General features: G+C 57.9%; 6 protein-coding genes across 6 annotated transcripts; 4 read left to right on the top strand and 2 right to left on the bottom strand.

The window, feature by feature from the left end:
• Positions 1 to 668: 668 nt before the first annotated feature.
• C8Q71DRAFT_772777 (auxin efflux carrier) lies at positions 669 to 3,374 on the top strand. The gene is made up of 10 exons (XM_047924425.1): positions 669 to 757; positions 812 to 1,090; positions 1,144 to 1,445; positions 1,508 to 1,570; positions 1,640 to 2,383; positions 2,444 to 2,702; positions 2,763 to 2,817; positions 2,873 to 2,891; positions 2,954 to 2,978; positions 3,043 to 3,374. Exons 2-10 carry the CDS (start codon positions 1,038 to 1,040, stop codon positions 3,074 to 3,076), a joined length of 1,554 nt encoding a protein of 517 aa, XP_047776559.1. The 5' UTR covers positions 669 to 757; positions 812 to 1,037; the 3' UTR covers positions 3,077 to 3,374.
• A 146-nt stretch (positions 3,375 to 3,520) lies between these two features.
• C8Q71DRAFT_772774 (NAD-P-binding protein) lies at positions 3,521 to 5,104 on the bottom strand. Its single transcript, XM_047924424.1, has 5 exons — positions 4,889 to 5,104; positions 4,545 to 4,806; positions 4,346 to 4,487; positions 4,238 to 4,277; positions 3,521 to 4,182 (listed from the first exon to the last, which is right to left on the bottom strand). The coding sequence occupies exons 1-5, from the start codon at positions 4,932 to 4,934 to the stop codon at positions 3,791 to 3,793; spliced, it is 882 nt and encodes a 293-aa protein (XP_047776558.1). The 5' UTR covers positions 4,935 to 5,104; the 3' UTR covers positions 3,521 to 3,790.
• Positions 5,105 to 6,393: 1,289 nt separating this feature from the next.
• Positions 6,394 to 8,157, bottom strand: C8Q71DRAFT_798142 (Metallo-dependent phosphatase-like protein; the record flags this gene model as incomplete). The annotated part of the gene is made up of 6 exons (XM_047925798.1): positions 6,394 to 6,769; positions 6,822 to 6,855; positions 6,906 to 6,963; positions 7,530 to 7,661; positions 7,714 to 7,804; positions 7,877 to 8,157. 6 exons carry the CDS (start codon positions 8,155 to 8,157, stop codon positions 6,394 to 6,396), a joined length of 972 nt encoding a protein of 323 aa, XP_047776557.1.
• A 747-nt stretch (positions 8,158 to 8,904) lies between these two features.
• C8Q71DRAFT_874681 (tryptophan synthase beta subunit-like PLP-dependent enzyme) lies at positions 8,905 to 10,712 on the top strand. The gene is made up of 4 exons (XM_047928375.1): positions 8,905 to 9,342; positions 9,412 to 9,476; positions 9,526 to 9,996; positions 10,052 to 10,712. The coding sequence occupies exons 1-4, from the start codon at positions 9,078 to 9,080 to the stop codon at positions 10,235 to 10,237; spliced, it is 987 nt and encodes a 328-aa protein (XP_047776556.1). The 5' UTR covers positions 8,905 to 9,077; the 3' UTR covers positions 10,238 to 10,712.
• A 1,259-nt stretch (positions 10,713 to 11,971) lies between these two features.
• Positions 11,972 to 14,257, top strand: C8Q71DRAFT_177779 (glycoside hydrolase superfamily). The gene is made up of 10 exons (XM_047916781.1): positions 11,972 to 12,232; positions 12,332 to 12,471; positions 12,526 to 12,648; positions 12,701 to 12,805; positions 12,860 to 12,876; positions 12,937 to 13,145; positions 13,208 to 13,731; positions 13,793 to 13,818; positions 13,875 to 13,997; positions 14,054 to 14,257. Exons 1-10 carry the CDS (start codon positions 12,192 to 12,194, stop codon positions 14,102 to 14,104), a joined length of 1,359 nt encoding a protein of 452 aa, XP_047776555.1. The 5' UTR covers positions 11,972 to 12,191; the 3' UTR covers positions 14,105 to 14,257.
• Positions 14,258 to 14,388: 131 nt separating this feature from the next.
• Positions 14,389 to 15,558, top strand: C8Q71DRAFT_772755 (uncharacterized protein). Its single transcript, XM_047924423.1, has 3 exons — positions 14,389 to 14,568; positions 14,668 to 15,110; positions 15,164 to 15,558. The coding sequence occupies exons 2-3, from the start codon at positions 14,751 to 14,753 to the stop codon at positions 15,467 to 15,469; spliced, it is 666 nt and encodes a 221-aa protein (XP_047776554.1). The 5' UTR covers positions 14,389 to 14,568; positions 14,668 to 14,750; the 3' UTR covers positions 15,470 to 15,558.
• Positions 15,559 to 15,560: the final 2 nt, after the last annotated feature.

Here is a 15,560-nt window from a genome sequence, read left to right as displayed (position 1 = left end):
AATAACCTCAGTCGCAGAAGCACGTCCGATGATTTGGCTAACCTCGCTCGATGTGGCCCTCAGCGGGCCACAGCTGTCGGTGTGTAGCTCCTCGCCAAGTCAATGTACGTTGTTCTTGTAAGTCATCACTGTAATGTTGGGTCACCAGGCTCTCGCGCCTTATGGCGGGAATGTGGTCATGGCGTCAGAACCAGCTCACCTTCGTGTCCGGTCAGGAGCGTCGCTGGTCCCGTTTGTGCGGACTTTTGCACGAGTCATGGTCGTGTGGCCTCGCATTTGCGCCCCTCCTTCTCTTGTCTCTCCACCGATGTATGGTATACTCAAACTTCACGATGCGTTGAGGTGCGGCGTTCACCTTTATGGGCGGCGTTCTGCCGTCTTTAACTCGGAATTGGTTTTGCGATACTAGAGAACGTGTCAATGCGCTACTCTGCGGCTCACTGCCAAGTTGAACTCAGATAGGGCTACCGCCATCCTCCGAGTCGGCCATGGAGGAATCGTCTGTTGCGCTTCTCTGGTAAGCAATTTGAATACCCTGTAATTGCCCCAGGAGGCTCGTCAAGTACCCTCCGAGTGCTGCAAACTGACTCGCGATCTTAGACGCGGGGATGTGGAGGCGAGAACATTCACCCGCCGGGGCGGCAAGGCCGGATCGGGCTCCCGTTTGGCTCGTTATCGCGACCTCCGAGCGCCTGCAAGCGATTCTCCTTCGTCCGAAAAGCCGTCGCGAACACATGAGGCGTCTCATTTCGCTTCAGTGAGTCACTTTGAGTATAACATTAGCAACAACTCATGGTCTTGGACGCATTAGAAGTGGCCCCGGCCCAAGCGCGCATACCATGAGTGATGCTCGAGGCGACTGAGATGTTCTCCTGCAGCTTCTTCTGTTCAATGGACACACGCTCTGGATTCCCGGAACGACTTGACGCTCTCGGACGCTTCACATATAACGCCTGGCAGCTAAGGAGGTACTGTACTGCTCCCTGCGCCCCCCAAACATCCGGTTCTGGTCGGATACGACAAGGAGAACTATTGCAATGCCGTCTGCGGGATACCTGATCTATTGCGGCATAATGCCGCTCTTGAAAACGTACGTCCAATCGGGCTGCACTCTTCATTGTTTTGACCGACACCTCCGTGCAGATTCATTGCGATCTTCGTCGGATACTTCCTGGGCAAGAAGGGGCTCTTCACCGCGGAGGCGTCCAAAGGAGCCTCGCAGGTATCCATGAACATATCGCTGCCCGCCCTGATCTTCGCGAATGTGGTGCCCGCGTTCACATCCCAAAACGTCTCCGCCCTCGGGCCGCTGTTCCTGACTGCCTTCTCCTACCTCGGGTTCGGGTTCACCTTCGGCCTCATCATACGCGAAATATGCTATGTGCCACGTAATTTCTGGCAGGGCATCGTCGTGCTCTGTGCCATGAGCAATTGGGGGAATCTTCGTCAGTTGCCGAGACTCTTCTGTACGGGATATGCATTTATTCACGTTCCTCATGTTCTGTAGCAACTGCCATTGTGGAGGCTGTAATGCAGGAGGCCCCGTTCAACCGTAATTCAGACCCCGCTCGTACGTGCCATCTCTGGTCAATTGCCACTTCACCGTGAACTAACGTGATCCCCTTGCGGTCGTGTGCAGTGGGCGTTTCTTTTGTCTCAGTATTCATCGTGTCGTATCACCTTGTCTTTTGGGTTGGTGGCGCTGCACGCTCGCTGGCCTGGGACTATTTGCCAGGTGTACCCCAAGGTGCCGAGGCTGAACGTCGTTTGGCCTGGCACGAGAAGCCCATCGGGGGTTTCATTGCACGTTACGTCCTACATTTGAAAGTTGCTAGCCCCGCGCCTGTATATTCCGAGAAGGCCGACGGTGCATCCGTATCCGAGAAAGGACCGATGGAAATGGAGAAGGGCAAAGACGTGATGGATGACTTGGAAGCGAATCTGTATGCAAGCCTCCAGGCAGAACAGCCAGAGCTCGGTATGGTCGAGGAGGACCACGCATACGAGACTGACCCCGATGTCCAGCTCGCGCGGCGCACGTCCCGTCTGTCCATCACGTCCAACAGATCCCGCCGGCCTTCCTTACTCGCAGGCATATCGCCATCCTTGCCCCAGCCGCCTGCGACTCCACCCCCATCAGTGCTGCATTCGTCAGAACAAGCGAACGTCCACGAACACCCTTCGTCGTACTTCGCACGCCTGCAGAAGACGCTACGCCCGCTCTCGGCGGCGGTAACACCAATCACGGTGTCCCTCGTCATCTCCCTACCCATCGCGCTCATTACGAACCTCAAGGCGTTGTTCGTCAATACCACCAATCAGGGAGGTCCCGCCTGGTATGGGCCCGATGGCAATCCACCCCTGAACTTCATTTACGTCAGTGGTAAGCACTTTGTTCGTCCATGGTGAGAACCAATCTCAGGTCTGCTTACCGTCAATGCAGCCCAATTCCTCGGGGAAATTGCCGTACCGCTGTCACTCATCCTTCTAGGCGCATCCTTCGCACGTATGCAGATCCCGCGCCCCCTCTCACGGCTCCCCATTATGGCCATGCTGGCTGCGGCCCTCGCCAAAATGGTGCTGCTACCCGTTATCGGTGTCTTCCTTATCCAAGGCATGGTCAAAGGCGGTCTGATCCCGCGTGAGGCGCTGGCGGAGAGGTTTGTGGCGATGTTCCTCAGTGGAACGCCCCCCGCGGTCAAGTACGTGCGCCGCTGTGTTGCGTGGACACCGAGCTGACGGGACGACGCTTCTCTGTGCAGCCAGCTGATCGTATCGTCGCTGTACTCCACCACGGGCGATGTAGACACGCTTTCTGTGAGTGATAGACTGTGTATCGCCGGCGGTACCTTTTTCTTACTCCATATACCAGGCCTTCTTGCTCATCCAGTGTAAGTCGGGGTTCGACATCATATTGAAACCTTCGTGGCTGACATCTCCCATCTTCATCAAGACATCGTCATGTTCTTTTCCTCCGCGTGCGTTGATTTTCCCAGGGCTTGCGCTTCCATCATCAACATTGACTTTTGCGTTTCTATTCAGAGCACTGACAGCGGTCTCCTTGCTGCTTCTTTGACGACCTCTGACGACCCCCGCATGCAACCAGTCATTCGCCTCTGATGGGACTTGGCATGGCGGCGCTAGACCGGCTGTCAACCTAGAGTATTAGACCATAAGTATTTCGAGGATCCCAACGGTTATTCGTTCCCCACTGTAGAGCAACGCCCAAACTGTATGTGTCCTTTTCCGATCATCCTTCTCGGAAGCATGTTGTAAGTACGCGTATTACGACCGTTTGTTGTATCGTTAATATCGTTCCCTGGATACATACGAAGGAGTTCTATCACCGCTACCGGTAATCCAGTAGTTCTCGATGAGCGGAGAAGTCTCCGGTTTTCTCGCGATCACAGAGCGCCACCAGATTATCGCAGATTTGCGTGCGAGATTCGGGTACTGCCATCCAGTGCCCCATAATTAACTCGGCTAACGAGTGCCAGTGCTGTGCCAGTGTGCAGAAGTGTGCAGAGCGCATGGAGATCGTCAATGACATTAGGGCGATCAGAACGTACATGAAGAGGGCTGTCTAGAGAATGACTACGGGCTAATGAGACATGGTGGAATCCTGATGGGTGCCAGGAAGACTGTCAAACACGGGAGGTTCTGTTGGCTACCAGGCCAGCTACGCGAGCAGAGCGCGGATTAGGAGTGTCTACGGTAATCTAGGGTAACAATTGCATTCGAGTCCAGCCAGCCATAAGTTATACCAGTTCTGTACCCATACGCATATGGCTTAGTTTGGCACCGGGTCAAAGTCAAGGTCCTTCGCGATGTCCTCCCACTTGTCCATGTCTTCGAGTAGCCGTGTGTAGTGTTCCCGGACGTGCTCGTAGGTCGCGTTGCCGAGCATGAGGTACATCGGAAGCTCGCGGCCCTTGGCCTTGCCCTCGCCACGCACAGCGTCGACGAGGACGTTCATGGCCTTGTCGGGGTCGCCCATGGCCTGCGCCCCGATCGACTTGAACATGCCGGTAGTCTTTTCGCGGAGCGCGTCGTACTCGGGGATGTGGTAATTCGAGGTGTACGGGACGTTGTGGACGTTTTCTGTGCGGAAGGCCCCGGGTGCGCAGACGGTGACCCGGATGTTGAATTGCGCGAGCTCGGTCGCATATGTCTCCGCGAGCGCTGTGGGAACGGGCTGTCAGCGTATGCGGCAGTGCCCATGAGCGAAGCAACTCACCATGCACTGCGGCCTTTGATGCGACGTAGAAGCCAGTGATCTGTAGAACATCAGGCCGTTCAGTCCTCTGCTCCAGGGCGTCCCAACCGCAACTGAGTCCGGACTCACCGGGGTGGCATGCCATGCCGATCGGCTCCCGATCATCACGACGGTGCCCGACCTCCGCTCGCGCATGTGCGGCAGGATGGCGTTGGTGACATTGATCACGCCCATGACGTTCGTCTGAAATTGCTTCGTCGCGGCCAGTGCGCTGTTGAGCACAGAAGATCAGTCAACAACGCCTTCGATCTGCCCTGGAGTTACGTACCCTCCCTCTTCGATCAGGGACTTGAGCCCGTACCCGGCGTTGTTGACGACGACATCGATGCGGCCCCAGATGGACAGGGCCTCGTTGACGGTCTTTTGGATGTTCTCTGTGCTGTCGCACACGTCAAGCACGATGATGCGCAGCCGGGCGCGGTCCCCGACCGGGAGAGTGAAGCTCTCGAGGTTGCGCACGGTGGCGATAACGTAGTCGCCGCGCGAGAGCACGGTCGAGACGAGGCGTTTGCCGAATCCTGAGGAGGTGCCTGGAGAAGGGTAAGTAAGCGGATGACGGTGGGGATGACATTGCGAACGCGTCCCCGCGTTCGCGAAGAGTGCGCTACGTACCGGTGATGAACCAGACTTTGCGGGTGGCTTCGAATGTGTTTCTCATCGTGGCGAATGAAAGGCTGGTGTCGGGTGGACTTTGGGCGTGAATGTGGCGGCGCGCGAGGAGGTTGGTCGGTATCAAGAGGCTGCTGAGGCCGAGCTGGGTGTGTGGTATTTGCGTAGGCTGCCTGCGGACGCTGGGTCCTGAGAGTGCGAGGTCGTCTAGACGGAGGTGAGTGAGGAAATGGGCGCAGCTCACCCGCCTTTATAGCGAACTGCCACCAACCCGGCGGGCGAACAGCCGCAGACGTCAGCCAGCCCAGCCATGCGCGGATCGGAAATCTGCCAACTGAGTGCGAACTCGCGAATCCGCATGCAAGGACGAGGGCGAGCCGTATCGCTGGCCTCTCGGATCTTACCCGTGGCCCGATCTGGTGTTCTGCGCTCGATGGGATCAGAATGGCAGCACTGGGTGGACAGCCTGGGCAGGCCGTAAGGCATGATACGCGATCGAACCCCTGCCAGCGGGCGCGTACCCATACACCAGTGCTGGTGCGCGGGCGCTCCGGAGTTGCGGGACCGGGGAGGGGTCGTGCGTGGAAGTGTAACTCGAGCTAAGTGACTTTGACAGAGTCCAGAGTCGCTCCGCGGTGGACGTCCTGTCCTGGTAAGGTACCTCGAGGCCTCGTAGATAGACTGGTAGAAGTCGGTTAGCAGCGCCAGGATGAACAGACCGCATAAGAACCCACCAATGGATCACAGCAGAGCGTCATCTTTGCGCTACGCCACTATCTCGTTCGTGAACGCAAATAGCTCGTCGATGTGCACCCAGCTCAATATGCCAGAATTGGTGAAGGAAATCCCTATAGTACTATACCGCTCCGAATCTGTCTCCACGGATCAATGTCGAATACACGCCCAATGGCTGCGGGAAAGCTTTCACCCTCGACATCACTGTCCTGTTGAATGACAGAGTATTGTATACGCCGCCTCCCAGACTACCCCCGCTCCGAACGGCGCCGGTACAGCGACCTACAATGACATACGTATGCACGTACCGCGAATGCTTGAGCCGCCGCCAAGCAGCCGCCTCCTGCACACTCATGTTGTGCAAAAATCGGCATAGCGGTGCGCACGGCCACACATTAATGCGCCACACAAGGGGCGATCAGCCACCCTTGAAGCTTGTAGCTTGACGCCCTGCGCGCAATTGCGTCAGGACAAACGACATGCTGACGCAACGTCCTGGGCAAGCGGATCGATGGTCGGCGCAGAAGAACCACACTGCGCACATCAGACAGACAAAATCCAGAAACACTAACGCTGTAAGAAAAGAAAGGTATGTGTATACAAGACCCAGGATGATATGTATCGTGCCGGGAGCGGGAACCTCGCGCTCGAGTCTGAGACGCCGACGCGAGACATGTCGCAGCGCCCTCGAGGATCCCTGTGCCATCACCGGCGCAACACCGCCCGTACAAGCCACGGCGTCCTCGCGGCGACGTCGCCAGCCCAACGCGCCGTCAAGCGTCGTCTAGCAAGTCCACAATGACAGGCTGAAAGGGCGCCTCCCCGAACTGGACTCGCCCGCCGCCCGGGCGGCAGGCCCGCGGGCCCATGGGCCAATTCGCCGCGTTCACAAAGACAGTCTGCTCCGCGTCCCGGCTCGAGGCCGCGCCCGCAGCCACCGCATCGCCCTCATCCGGCAGCGGTGCGCCCGACGGCGACCCGGGGGCGGGCCACTCGCGGAGGACCGCGCCGTGGTCCTCGTGGATGTGTCCGAAGACGTGCAGGCGCGGGCGCAGCGCGGGGAGGCGGGCGGCGAGCGCCTCGCACCCGACGTGCTCGTTCCCGACCGTCGTCTTGTCGAGGATGTCGTGCGGCGGCGTGTGCGTCAATCTGTGGAGGCTCGTCACCCTCGTCAACGCGTCTGAACGGAAAGGGCGCTGACAGTATGTCCGTCTTGGGGACCGCGGCCATGAGCTCTGTCCGGGTCAGCGTGAGGGCGCGGCGGGTCGGATGGGCGGTGACGTACTCTCGGCCTCTTCCCCGCGCTGGTAGTTGAATGCCCAGTTGTGGAAGTAGGGCGACCACTGCGAGGTTAGGACCGGGGTTAGTTTCGCAGCTATCGGTACAGTCGTTTGCATGGTGATTGTCGCATGTGCGCGATGCGAGATTGGCCGTCTATGGCTGGCCCGATCCACCACCGGACCCGGTAGTCCCGTAGCTTGTGTAGAGTGCGCGGGGTCAGTCTATGAGAGCTAGTCTCTTCTCAAGCAGAGCCACAGGACACCTGGCCTGTTACGATATACGGAGAGTATCCAGTGCAAAGATTCAAGACGAGGGGCACAGGTGCCTGTAGTCATTTGGTGCCCTCGGGGAACCTTTTCTGGTCACGTTCGGAGCCCGAACATCCTCAGCACATATGATGCATTTCAGCATGATGGATGAAAACACGCCTTTTCGTAGGGGGTTCAAAGTCCCCGATAAGGTTCCCCGTAGGGACCACTGTTCGTTGCATATTCGGAGTCTGAACGAAGCGGGTTTCCCCCGGTGATATGGGGCGGAGAGCCCCAGCCCCAGCCGTACTCTGGGAAACGCAAAACGACAACCATCTTGCACACGACCGATAGAAAGGACGGCAATTTCAAGCACTGACCGGCGATCCATACACGGTCCATTTCCGACCGTCTGGCTTGGCGCAAAATTCGTAATGGTCGTCTTCGAGGTAGACGATTCCGGACTTGGCGGCTCTGCGGCCTTGTATGAGATCCTGGATCAAGCCGATGCTCTGGTGAAGGCAGTCGGCACGCTGCTCATGGAGAGGCGGTGGAGCCACGCACCTGTTTCGACACGCCATGCCAGCGGTCGTAGTTCTTGACGTACCAGTCGTCGTGGTAGTCGAGGGGGAGATCGTGGTTGCCTGCGATGATGCTCCATTCGGCGCGATCGGACGGGGCGATGTTAGAGCGCGAGCTCTGGCGACAGGGTGCAGCGGGAACTCACATCTTTGTGCGGTGGGGGAGGTCGCAGAGCCAATCCATGGTCCGCTGGAAGTCGGCGTAGGTGCCCATGGCGGTCAGGTCGCCGCTGTGGAGGAGCACGTCGCCGGGCGGCACGTGGACCATGCGCGAGTGGGTGTCGCTGATGCAGACGAAGCGCGTCCATTCCGGGGACGGGGGCGGGGGCGGGCTGGTGCTGTCGTACTCGAGGTGGACGACCGCGGTCGGGGAGCGGAGGGAGCGCGGGGGGCGGGGGGCGTCGTCGGGGGGCGAGTGGGCGGGCATGGGGGCGGGGGGCGACGAGTATCGCTGCTTTGCGCGGTGGCAGAGAGACGGCGGGGGAGGCATGGGCCGCACAGGCTGGGGCGCGGAAGGCAGGCTGCCCGAACGGTCGCGCGCGTCCAGGTGGGACTCCTCGGCGAATGCCAGCCTCGGTCGCTGCAAGCCATGGCGCGGTGTGTGGGTGGACACTACAGTCACAGCCTGGCCCGGTCTGTGGCCAAGCAGAACGGCGCACACCTGTCCCCTGCCTGTACATGTCCCCAGTCCCCCGGTCCCCCTCTTCCTCGTGTCACGTCCCACCTTTCCGCGCCCACACTCGCCCTGCAGTCACGCCTGTCACGCTACCGCTTCCGTGACGCAACGCGTTACCCCGTCCTTACCCTCCTTCAAACCCTCCCGGAGTCTCGCAAGGTCTTCTCTGGGATATCCTCTCTTCCTTGGCAGCTGAAACCTCGGGGCTCATTGTATGGCTCACTGTCGGCTGCTCTTCTCTCCATTGCAAATTTGCCTTGACGTGGACGCGAGCCACGCTTTACTCTACTGGGCTCTACTGCTTGCCGGCTTAACTGCGACAGAGTGCGACCGACCGGGCCCGCTTCGTCCACCCGACATTGTATTGTACGCCGGTGGGTCATGCGCCCGCTGATGGCGCTCCACTGTACGACCCAGCATCCGACATGATGCGGCAGGCATTGAATACAGCTCTGGGTGCTATGTATAGGATGCTTGTCGGAACGCGCTTTGGTGTGTTGAAATGCTTGGTGCCTTTTTCCTGCTGGTCTCCACAATTACTACCTCCGGAAGATGCCGCAGTGCCGCATCGTCCAACTGGTACTGACTCGGGGGACTAGCCTATCGTCTCTTCATTGCAAAGACACACTATTCTGCGAAGATTACTGTTGATCATCTGAAGTCTTGCTGAAATGGAGAAACCATCTCAGCCAGCCTCGCTTCCTCTGACCAGGGCCTCGATCGTAGTCGCCCACGAGGCTATCAAACCTGTAATCCATCGCACGCCGATCTTCAGCTCATCGACGCTATCAGCGTCCCTGCCAAACAAGAACACGCTCTATTTCAAAGCAGAGAACCTTCAGAAGGGCGGTGCCTTCAAGTTCCGCGGCGCGAGCTTCAGTCTCAGCCAACTCACGCAGGAAGAGCTCGCCAAGGGCGTGTGCACGCATAGCTCAGGTAGGACACCGCTCAAATTGAAGTACGTGGCGGAAATTCAAAATCTCACTTCGACTTGGCATCGCACAGGGAACCATGCCGGCGCGCTAGCCCTCGCAGCAAGGGAACGCGGAGTCAAATGCTATGTCGTGATGGTACGCCGTGCTCCCGCCGTCCCGCGTCCCTCATTCACCCCGCTTCCAGCCAGACAACTCCGCCACGCCCAAGGTGGACGCCGTCAGAGCATACGGCGCAGAGATCACCTTCTGCGCGGCGAACGCCCCCGCCCGCGCCGCGACGCTCGCGGAGGTGCAGGCCCGCACGGGCGCGACGTTCGTGCCGCCATACGACGCCGCGCACACGATCCTCGGCCAGGGCACCGCGCTGCTCGAGCTCCTCGCGCAGGCACCCGAGCCCCTCGCCGCGGTCGTCGCGCCCGTCGGCGGCGGCGGCCTCCTCGCGGGGACCGCGCTCGCCGCGGAGGGCACGGGCGTCAGGGTGTTCGGCGCGGAGCCCGCGGGCGCGGACGATTGTGCGAGGGGCCTGGGTGAGGGACGGAGGAGGGAGGACGTCAAGGCGGAGACGATCGCGGACGGGCTGCGCACCCCCGTGGGCGTGCTGAACTTCCCGATTATCCAGGAGAAGGTCGAGCGCGTCATCGTGGTTTCTGACGAGGTGCGCAGGCGTTCGCGCGCGTCGTTCGTCCCCTGACTGATGAGGGTTCGTGTAGGAAATCGTGGACGCGATGCGCCTCATTTGGGAGCGCCTGAAGCTCGTTGTCGAACCGAGTGGCGCGACCGCGTTCGCAGCGGTCCGGAGCAAGGCGTTCCAGGAGCTCGGTGTCGCAGGGCCTGTCGGTGTCATCATTAGCGGCGGCAACATCGACCTGTCCCAGCCGCTGCCCTGGTCCCGATGAAGACGTCCCTATAGACCCGTCCCTCATTAGGGCTCTATGCAACGTCATGCGGGGCGTCAGATGCAGAATGGAAGATGTCTTGGACCCGAAGAACACACAAGTACCCCTGATTTGCTATCTCTGTCAAATATTCCGAACACAGTTTGCAGGCTACTCGTCTCCGCGAAGTTGCACGACGCCTTCTTCTCTCTTCGGATCCCCGCACCCGCATCCGCGTGCCGTATCGCCGTGGTTGACACTGATAATGACAGATCCTTTCATCTATGGCAGCTGTCATTCCCTAGTCTCTCTGCTAACAGTGACGGCGTGCCTGTCCATGTGTGGTATGTCGCCGTCCTCAGGCTGTACGGTTTCGACGGGCAAGCTCAAGGCTTGATTACCGCACGCATGTAGTCTAGTGACTACTATGTACTAGTGTTAGTTCCGACCTCGGAGTATCACTTGCGATCTGCCATATGAAAGAGTCGCTCAGGAAGTAGTCGTCGGCCTCAGGTGCGTGTCCCCCTCTTCGACGACCGTGTATACTCAACCCCTCTGTATCGACAGATGACATCGCATGTACCAGATATGCTTTGTGAGGCAGACTGCCAGCAGGATCCCGCTCACCCGCGCTCTTCGCGTCAGTGTCAATGTCATCTTCTCCAATTCCCCGTCCCGATCTTGTCTTCTTCCGTTCAGTCTCGTTATCGATTGGTGTCATCCAGGGATGGCAGGTGTTTGTTGGTCTCGCTCCCACTCTCAGAGTAGCCATGACGCGCACGATACGTGGGGGGCTTTCGTTGGCCGTAGGCATTCACCGACCCTGGATACAACCTCCTTGCCTTGGCCGAGGGGTATGATGCCGTTTATGGCCAATGTATGACCGTTATGGGTTCGACAACCGCGTCCGTGCCCTGCCTTTCTTCTGTGGTCGTTTGTCTCACCGACCTTCTTCGTGGCGCGATAATATGAGCTATGATGCGCTCGTGATGCCGACTTGTGTTCGTGCACACGTGCAATCCCCGGGCCCCGAGCGCACATGTTGCATACGGTCGAGATGAGCCCAGTGCGTACTCCTTCGTATGTAGTACTGCTGGTGACGATCAGAGACCGCTTCAACTTGAATACGATGCATGTGTATGGTTTCCCACTGAGACGCACCTAATCTTGGTAGGCATCTTGTGTCTTAGGTACACTGCTCATGGGCAGTGTCCAGCTGAGCTACTGACCATGCGATGCTGTCCGATCTGGAATACGTGAGTGCGGGCTTATACAATTGAACGAGTGCATACTCACCGAAAGCAAGGTATACCAGCCGGACCGATGACCATGCCGTTCCTACTGAAAGTGGCCCAGACTCTACTCTGAGTACCCGTTCAGAAGCATGGTCGCCGGGAGAGCCCGCCCACGTTGATGCGCTCACGAGGTTCCACGCGATCGTGGCTCCCACTCCGCGCGGTCCGATCACATTCTCGATCATAGCAGATTAGCACGCCACTGACATTGTGCTCAGAGGTGAGCTCAAGGTGAGCCCGTACTTGTCTTCGTCTCGCATATGATCACTGACGATGGAGCTGCAGCCGTGCTTGGATCGCCATCGTTGGGTCTGATACAAATATTATCCTTGAGGATGGGCTTCGTTATCGCTTCAAGCTCGGCGGAAGTGCGCGCGACTCTTATATCGTCCAAAGCTTTCTCAACAAGTCTGCAAATACGCTCACACATGGCATGGCGGTTCAATGAGCATGCTAGCAGGTGGAATGCGCACGACACGATGCGCATCGAAACCATCACATGCACACAGCCAACTACGACCGAGACAACGAATGTATCCCGGGGATTGTGGGCTCCGGCCTTCGCCCCCAGCGACCGGTACGAGCCTATCCGCCTCTGGTAGGTATGGTCGAGGTGCCCTCGTCTTCTGGCGGACCATGCGGACGGGCTCGGCATTGCTACCCACACAGCTCGCTCGTATATGTCTTCTCCCGCAGTTCCCTCGACGTTCGCGTGGTACTGGTAAGTTGCGCGCGTATAAATGGTGGGTCGCGGAGGCGAGGATTGCTCAGCCGCACTGCCCACGATGCGTATTCCGTTCCTGTCCAACAGTGATCGCAGGTCGACCAGCTCTCGGAAGGCCTCGTCGATGCAGACGAGGGCGACAACCCCCGTCGCGGCGGCGTACTATCCGGATTGGTCCAGTGACAGCTTCCCGCCTTCGAGTCTCGACTACTCGAAGTTCGACATGCTGCTATTCGGTATGCCTTACTGTGGACTTACAGTCGTTGGTCTGACTGAATACTGCAATCTAGCGTTCGCGACGCCGAACTCGTCGAACAAGATCGACTGGGATGACGGCTCGACCGACACCTTGAAGTCGCTTGTCAGTGCTGCACACGGCAGCGGCCATGGCACCAAGGTTGTGCTCTCCATAGGTGAGAATCTTGCTCTCATGCATCATGCGCTGTGTCTCAAGAACGCTCTCAGGTGGGTGGAGTGGGAGCACCCACTTTTCCCAGGTCATGAAGCCCGCCAACCGGAAGACCTTCGTGCAGGCGTGTGTTGATGCAGTCAACACGTACAACCTCGATGGTAAGTGTCCAATCCTGTTCATCCCTCCATAGTCTGACGAACGGTCACGAACAGGGATCGATATTGACTGGGTACGCCTTATGTCCCTCCATGACGCTCTAGCGCGCTGACCGCCCTGTTGACAAAATTAGGAATACCCCAACCAGTCCGGTGCAGGGAACCCATACTCCTCAGCCGATGCGGCGAACTTCCTCAGCTTCGTCACCGATCTTCGTAGTGCCATTGGCGCGGACAAGATTATCTCCGCTGCAGTCACCGACCTCCCCTGGGTCGGTTCGGATGGCAACCCCCTCACGGACGTCTCTGCTTATGCCAAGCAGATGACGTACGTGAACATCATGTGTGTTCATCATATCATTCGCGCGTCGATATCCCGTATTGATTCAACCTTGCGTTGCGCAGGAACTACGACATCTTCGGGGCATCATCGACCCCAGGGCCAAATGCTCCCCTGGGCGATCTTTGTGGTACCTCATCGCAGTCGCAGTACAATGCCAAGGCGTCCGTGAAGCAGTGGACCGCGGCTAATTTCCCTGCCAGCCAGCTCATGCTCGGTCTTCCGCTCTACGGTTACGTCAATAAAAGCTCGAAGAAGTCGCTCTCCGACGGCACTCTCCAGCACACGAACGGCAGCGCTCTGGAAGCCTACCGCGAAGACGTGCTCGGGTTGGCCGGAAAGAGCTACGTGGCTGGGCAGAACCTGACGAACCTCGATGAGGTTGACGCTGGTGATGCGCAGCTGAACGCGTTGAACGGAGCACACCCTCGTCCTGCTATCACCCAGAAACCGGCGAACTTGACTGCCTTGGCTTCTGGTGATCTCAGCTCGTACTATGGGCAACAGATCGCGTTCAGTGATCTCATTTCCTCTGGAGCTCTCAAGGACTCGTCGGGAACGTTCACGGCTGCTAATGGTTATACCTATGGTATGCACTGCAGTGACTACCAACTGTCTAAGCGAACTTGAACTGACACTTGCCTCCGTAGAATTGGATAACTGCAGCGATACGCCGGTACGCATATAGCAGTCACTACAGTAACATTCTCCTGACGCTAACGATCTGCGTAGTTCATCTACGATACCGCGCGCAAGACCGTAGTCACTTACGACGACCCGTCCTCGCTTACCGACAAGGCCACATTCGCGAAGAACTCCGGACTTGGCGGTGCTTTCACTTGGTCCCTTGATCAGGTCAGTCGGAAAGATGTTTGCAGGTTCTGGCAGGAACTCATTGCTCTGGTGTACAGGACTACAAGTACGTTCTGCAGGACGCCATTCGTTCTGGTTTGGGCTTGTGATCTCCGAGTTCGTACGCCAGCTGGCGATATCGTATACCACCATCATTTGCCGTGCTTTCATCTTTGGGTTTCATCTCGTCGCTCCTTATCGTTCCTAGCAATGCACTATAGATATAATACCATTATTACAGGTCTACACCCACGCAGTTCTGCTGAGGATGATGTTGGCTACTAGCCTGAGGCGACCATAAGCGCTTCTGCGAAGGCTGGTTCGGGGTTTCCAAAACTGGTATGACCGACAGCGCCCCATGGGCCCGTGGCACAGCGTGGCCTCCTCTTCCCTAAACCAACACGACCAGAACACGATGCCCATCTCAGACCTGTCTCGAAGTCTCCAAGCATTTGGGCCCGGCCTTCATGACACGATGCTTGTTGCTCATCGTCCTCTTGGTCAGAATTGACCTCTACATCGCGAACGATAGCAGCGTCTCAACGATTCCTGCTAATCCAAGCCCAGTTCGCAGGTAATGTTCATTTTGATTCGTGGAAGTTCAGGTTGGCTTCTGATTCCATGGAATAATACTTCATATGCCGACTTGTTTTTGCTGCTATGCTTTCGACAGGTCAGCGCGACACTGGAGGTCTGATCTACGGCCAACCCGGTAGAGCGCGCCAGTGAAACCACCATCTGACAGTGGCATCTAGTATGTCGAGAAATCTCAATGGCACAATCGCAGTACATTATGCCATGTCAGCTCGTTCACTTGTTGGACACTACAGGACATATATAACATGCATAGCGGTTCGGTTCATGACTATTCGCAGATACAGGCTAGAGCTACACAAGTCACTGTCTACAAGTAGTCCATCGTCAATCTCGTCGCACTCTTTGTTTGTCACTCAAGGCAGGTCGAGGTTCCTGCATCTGTCTCCTTGGAGCGCGTGCATTGCTGCTAGATTGTGTTTTGGCCTTGCAACGCTGGCGTGCTTGACACCTACACGGCCCGCGCACACGGCGCCCCGATTCGGCTTTCAAGTATGTAAACTACTCGGAGCCTCGCCCGAGGTGAGTGCGAAGGCCTGCGCTGGTATACAGGTGCTCACATTGCGGCTTGTCAGCGGCAACCATTTGGTCTTTGCTCAGATGCCTCGAACTGTCGGCGTCTATCTACGCTGACAGCGCTGCATCCTAGCTCTGCATCTACGTCCTCGGTGCTGGCGGCTAATACTGTGACCACCGCGGGCGTACAGTGTAGCTTATGCGCCGGAACCATGTACAACATCACGACTCCGATAGCAACATCGGCGTTCCCAGATCACGACCGGGGAGGCGCTCGCAGAGTCTGTGTCTCCGACCCTGTGTGCGCGTTTCACCCCTGCCCCTCCATGCCAGAGCAAGGCGTCGGCGAGCACTGGCATTGCTAACTGCACAGCTCCGTCGTACGTATGGTCTCCTTGTCTGAGCCGGACCATGGCTCTGGAATGCCTCTCCTCTGATAAAAGATGGATCTCAAGA

The sequence above is a fragment of the Rhodofomes roseus genome (assembly GCF_022264815.1).
Source record: "Rhodofomes roseus strain CIRM-BRFM 1785 chromosome Unknown C8Q71scaffold_17, whole genome shotgun sequence".
Lineage (NCBI taxonomy): Eukaryota > Fungi > Basidiomycota > Agaricomycetes > Polyporales > Fomitopsidaceae > Rhodofomes > Rhodofomes roseus.
This window is presented reverse-complemented; position numbering and strand designations above follow the sequence as displayed.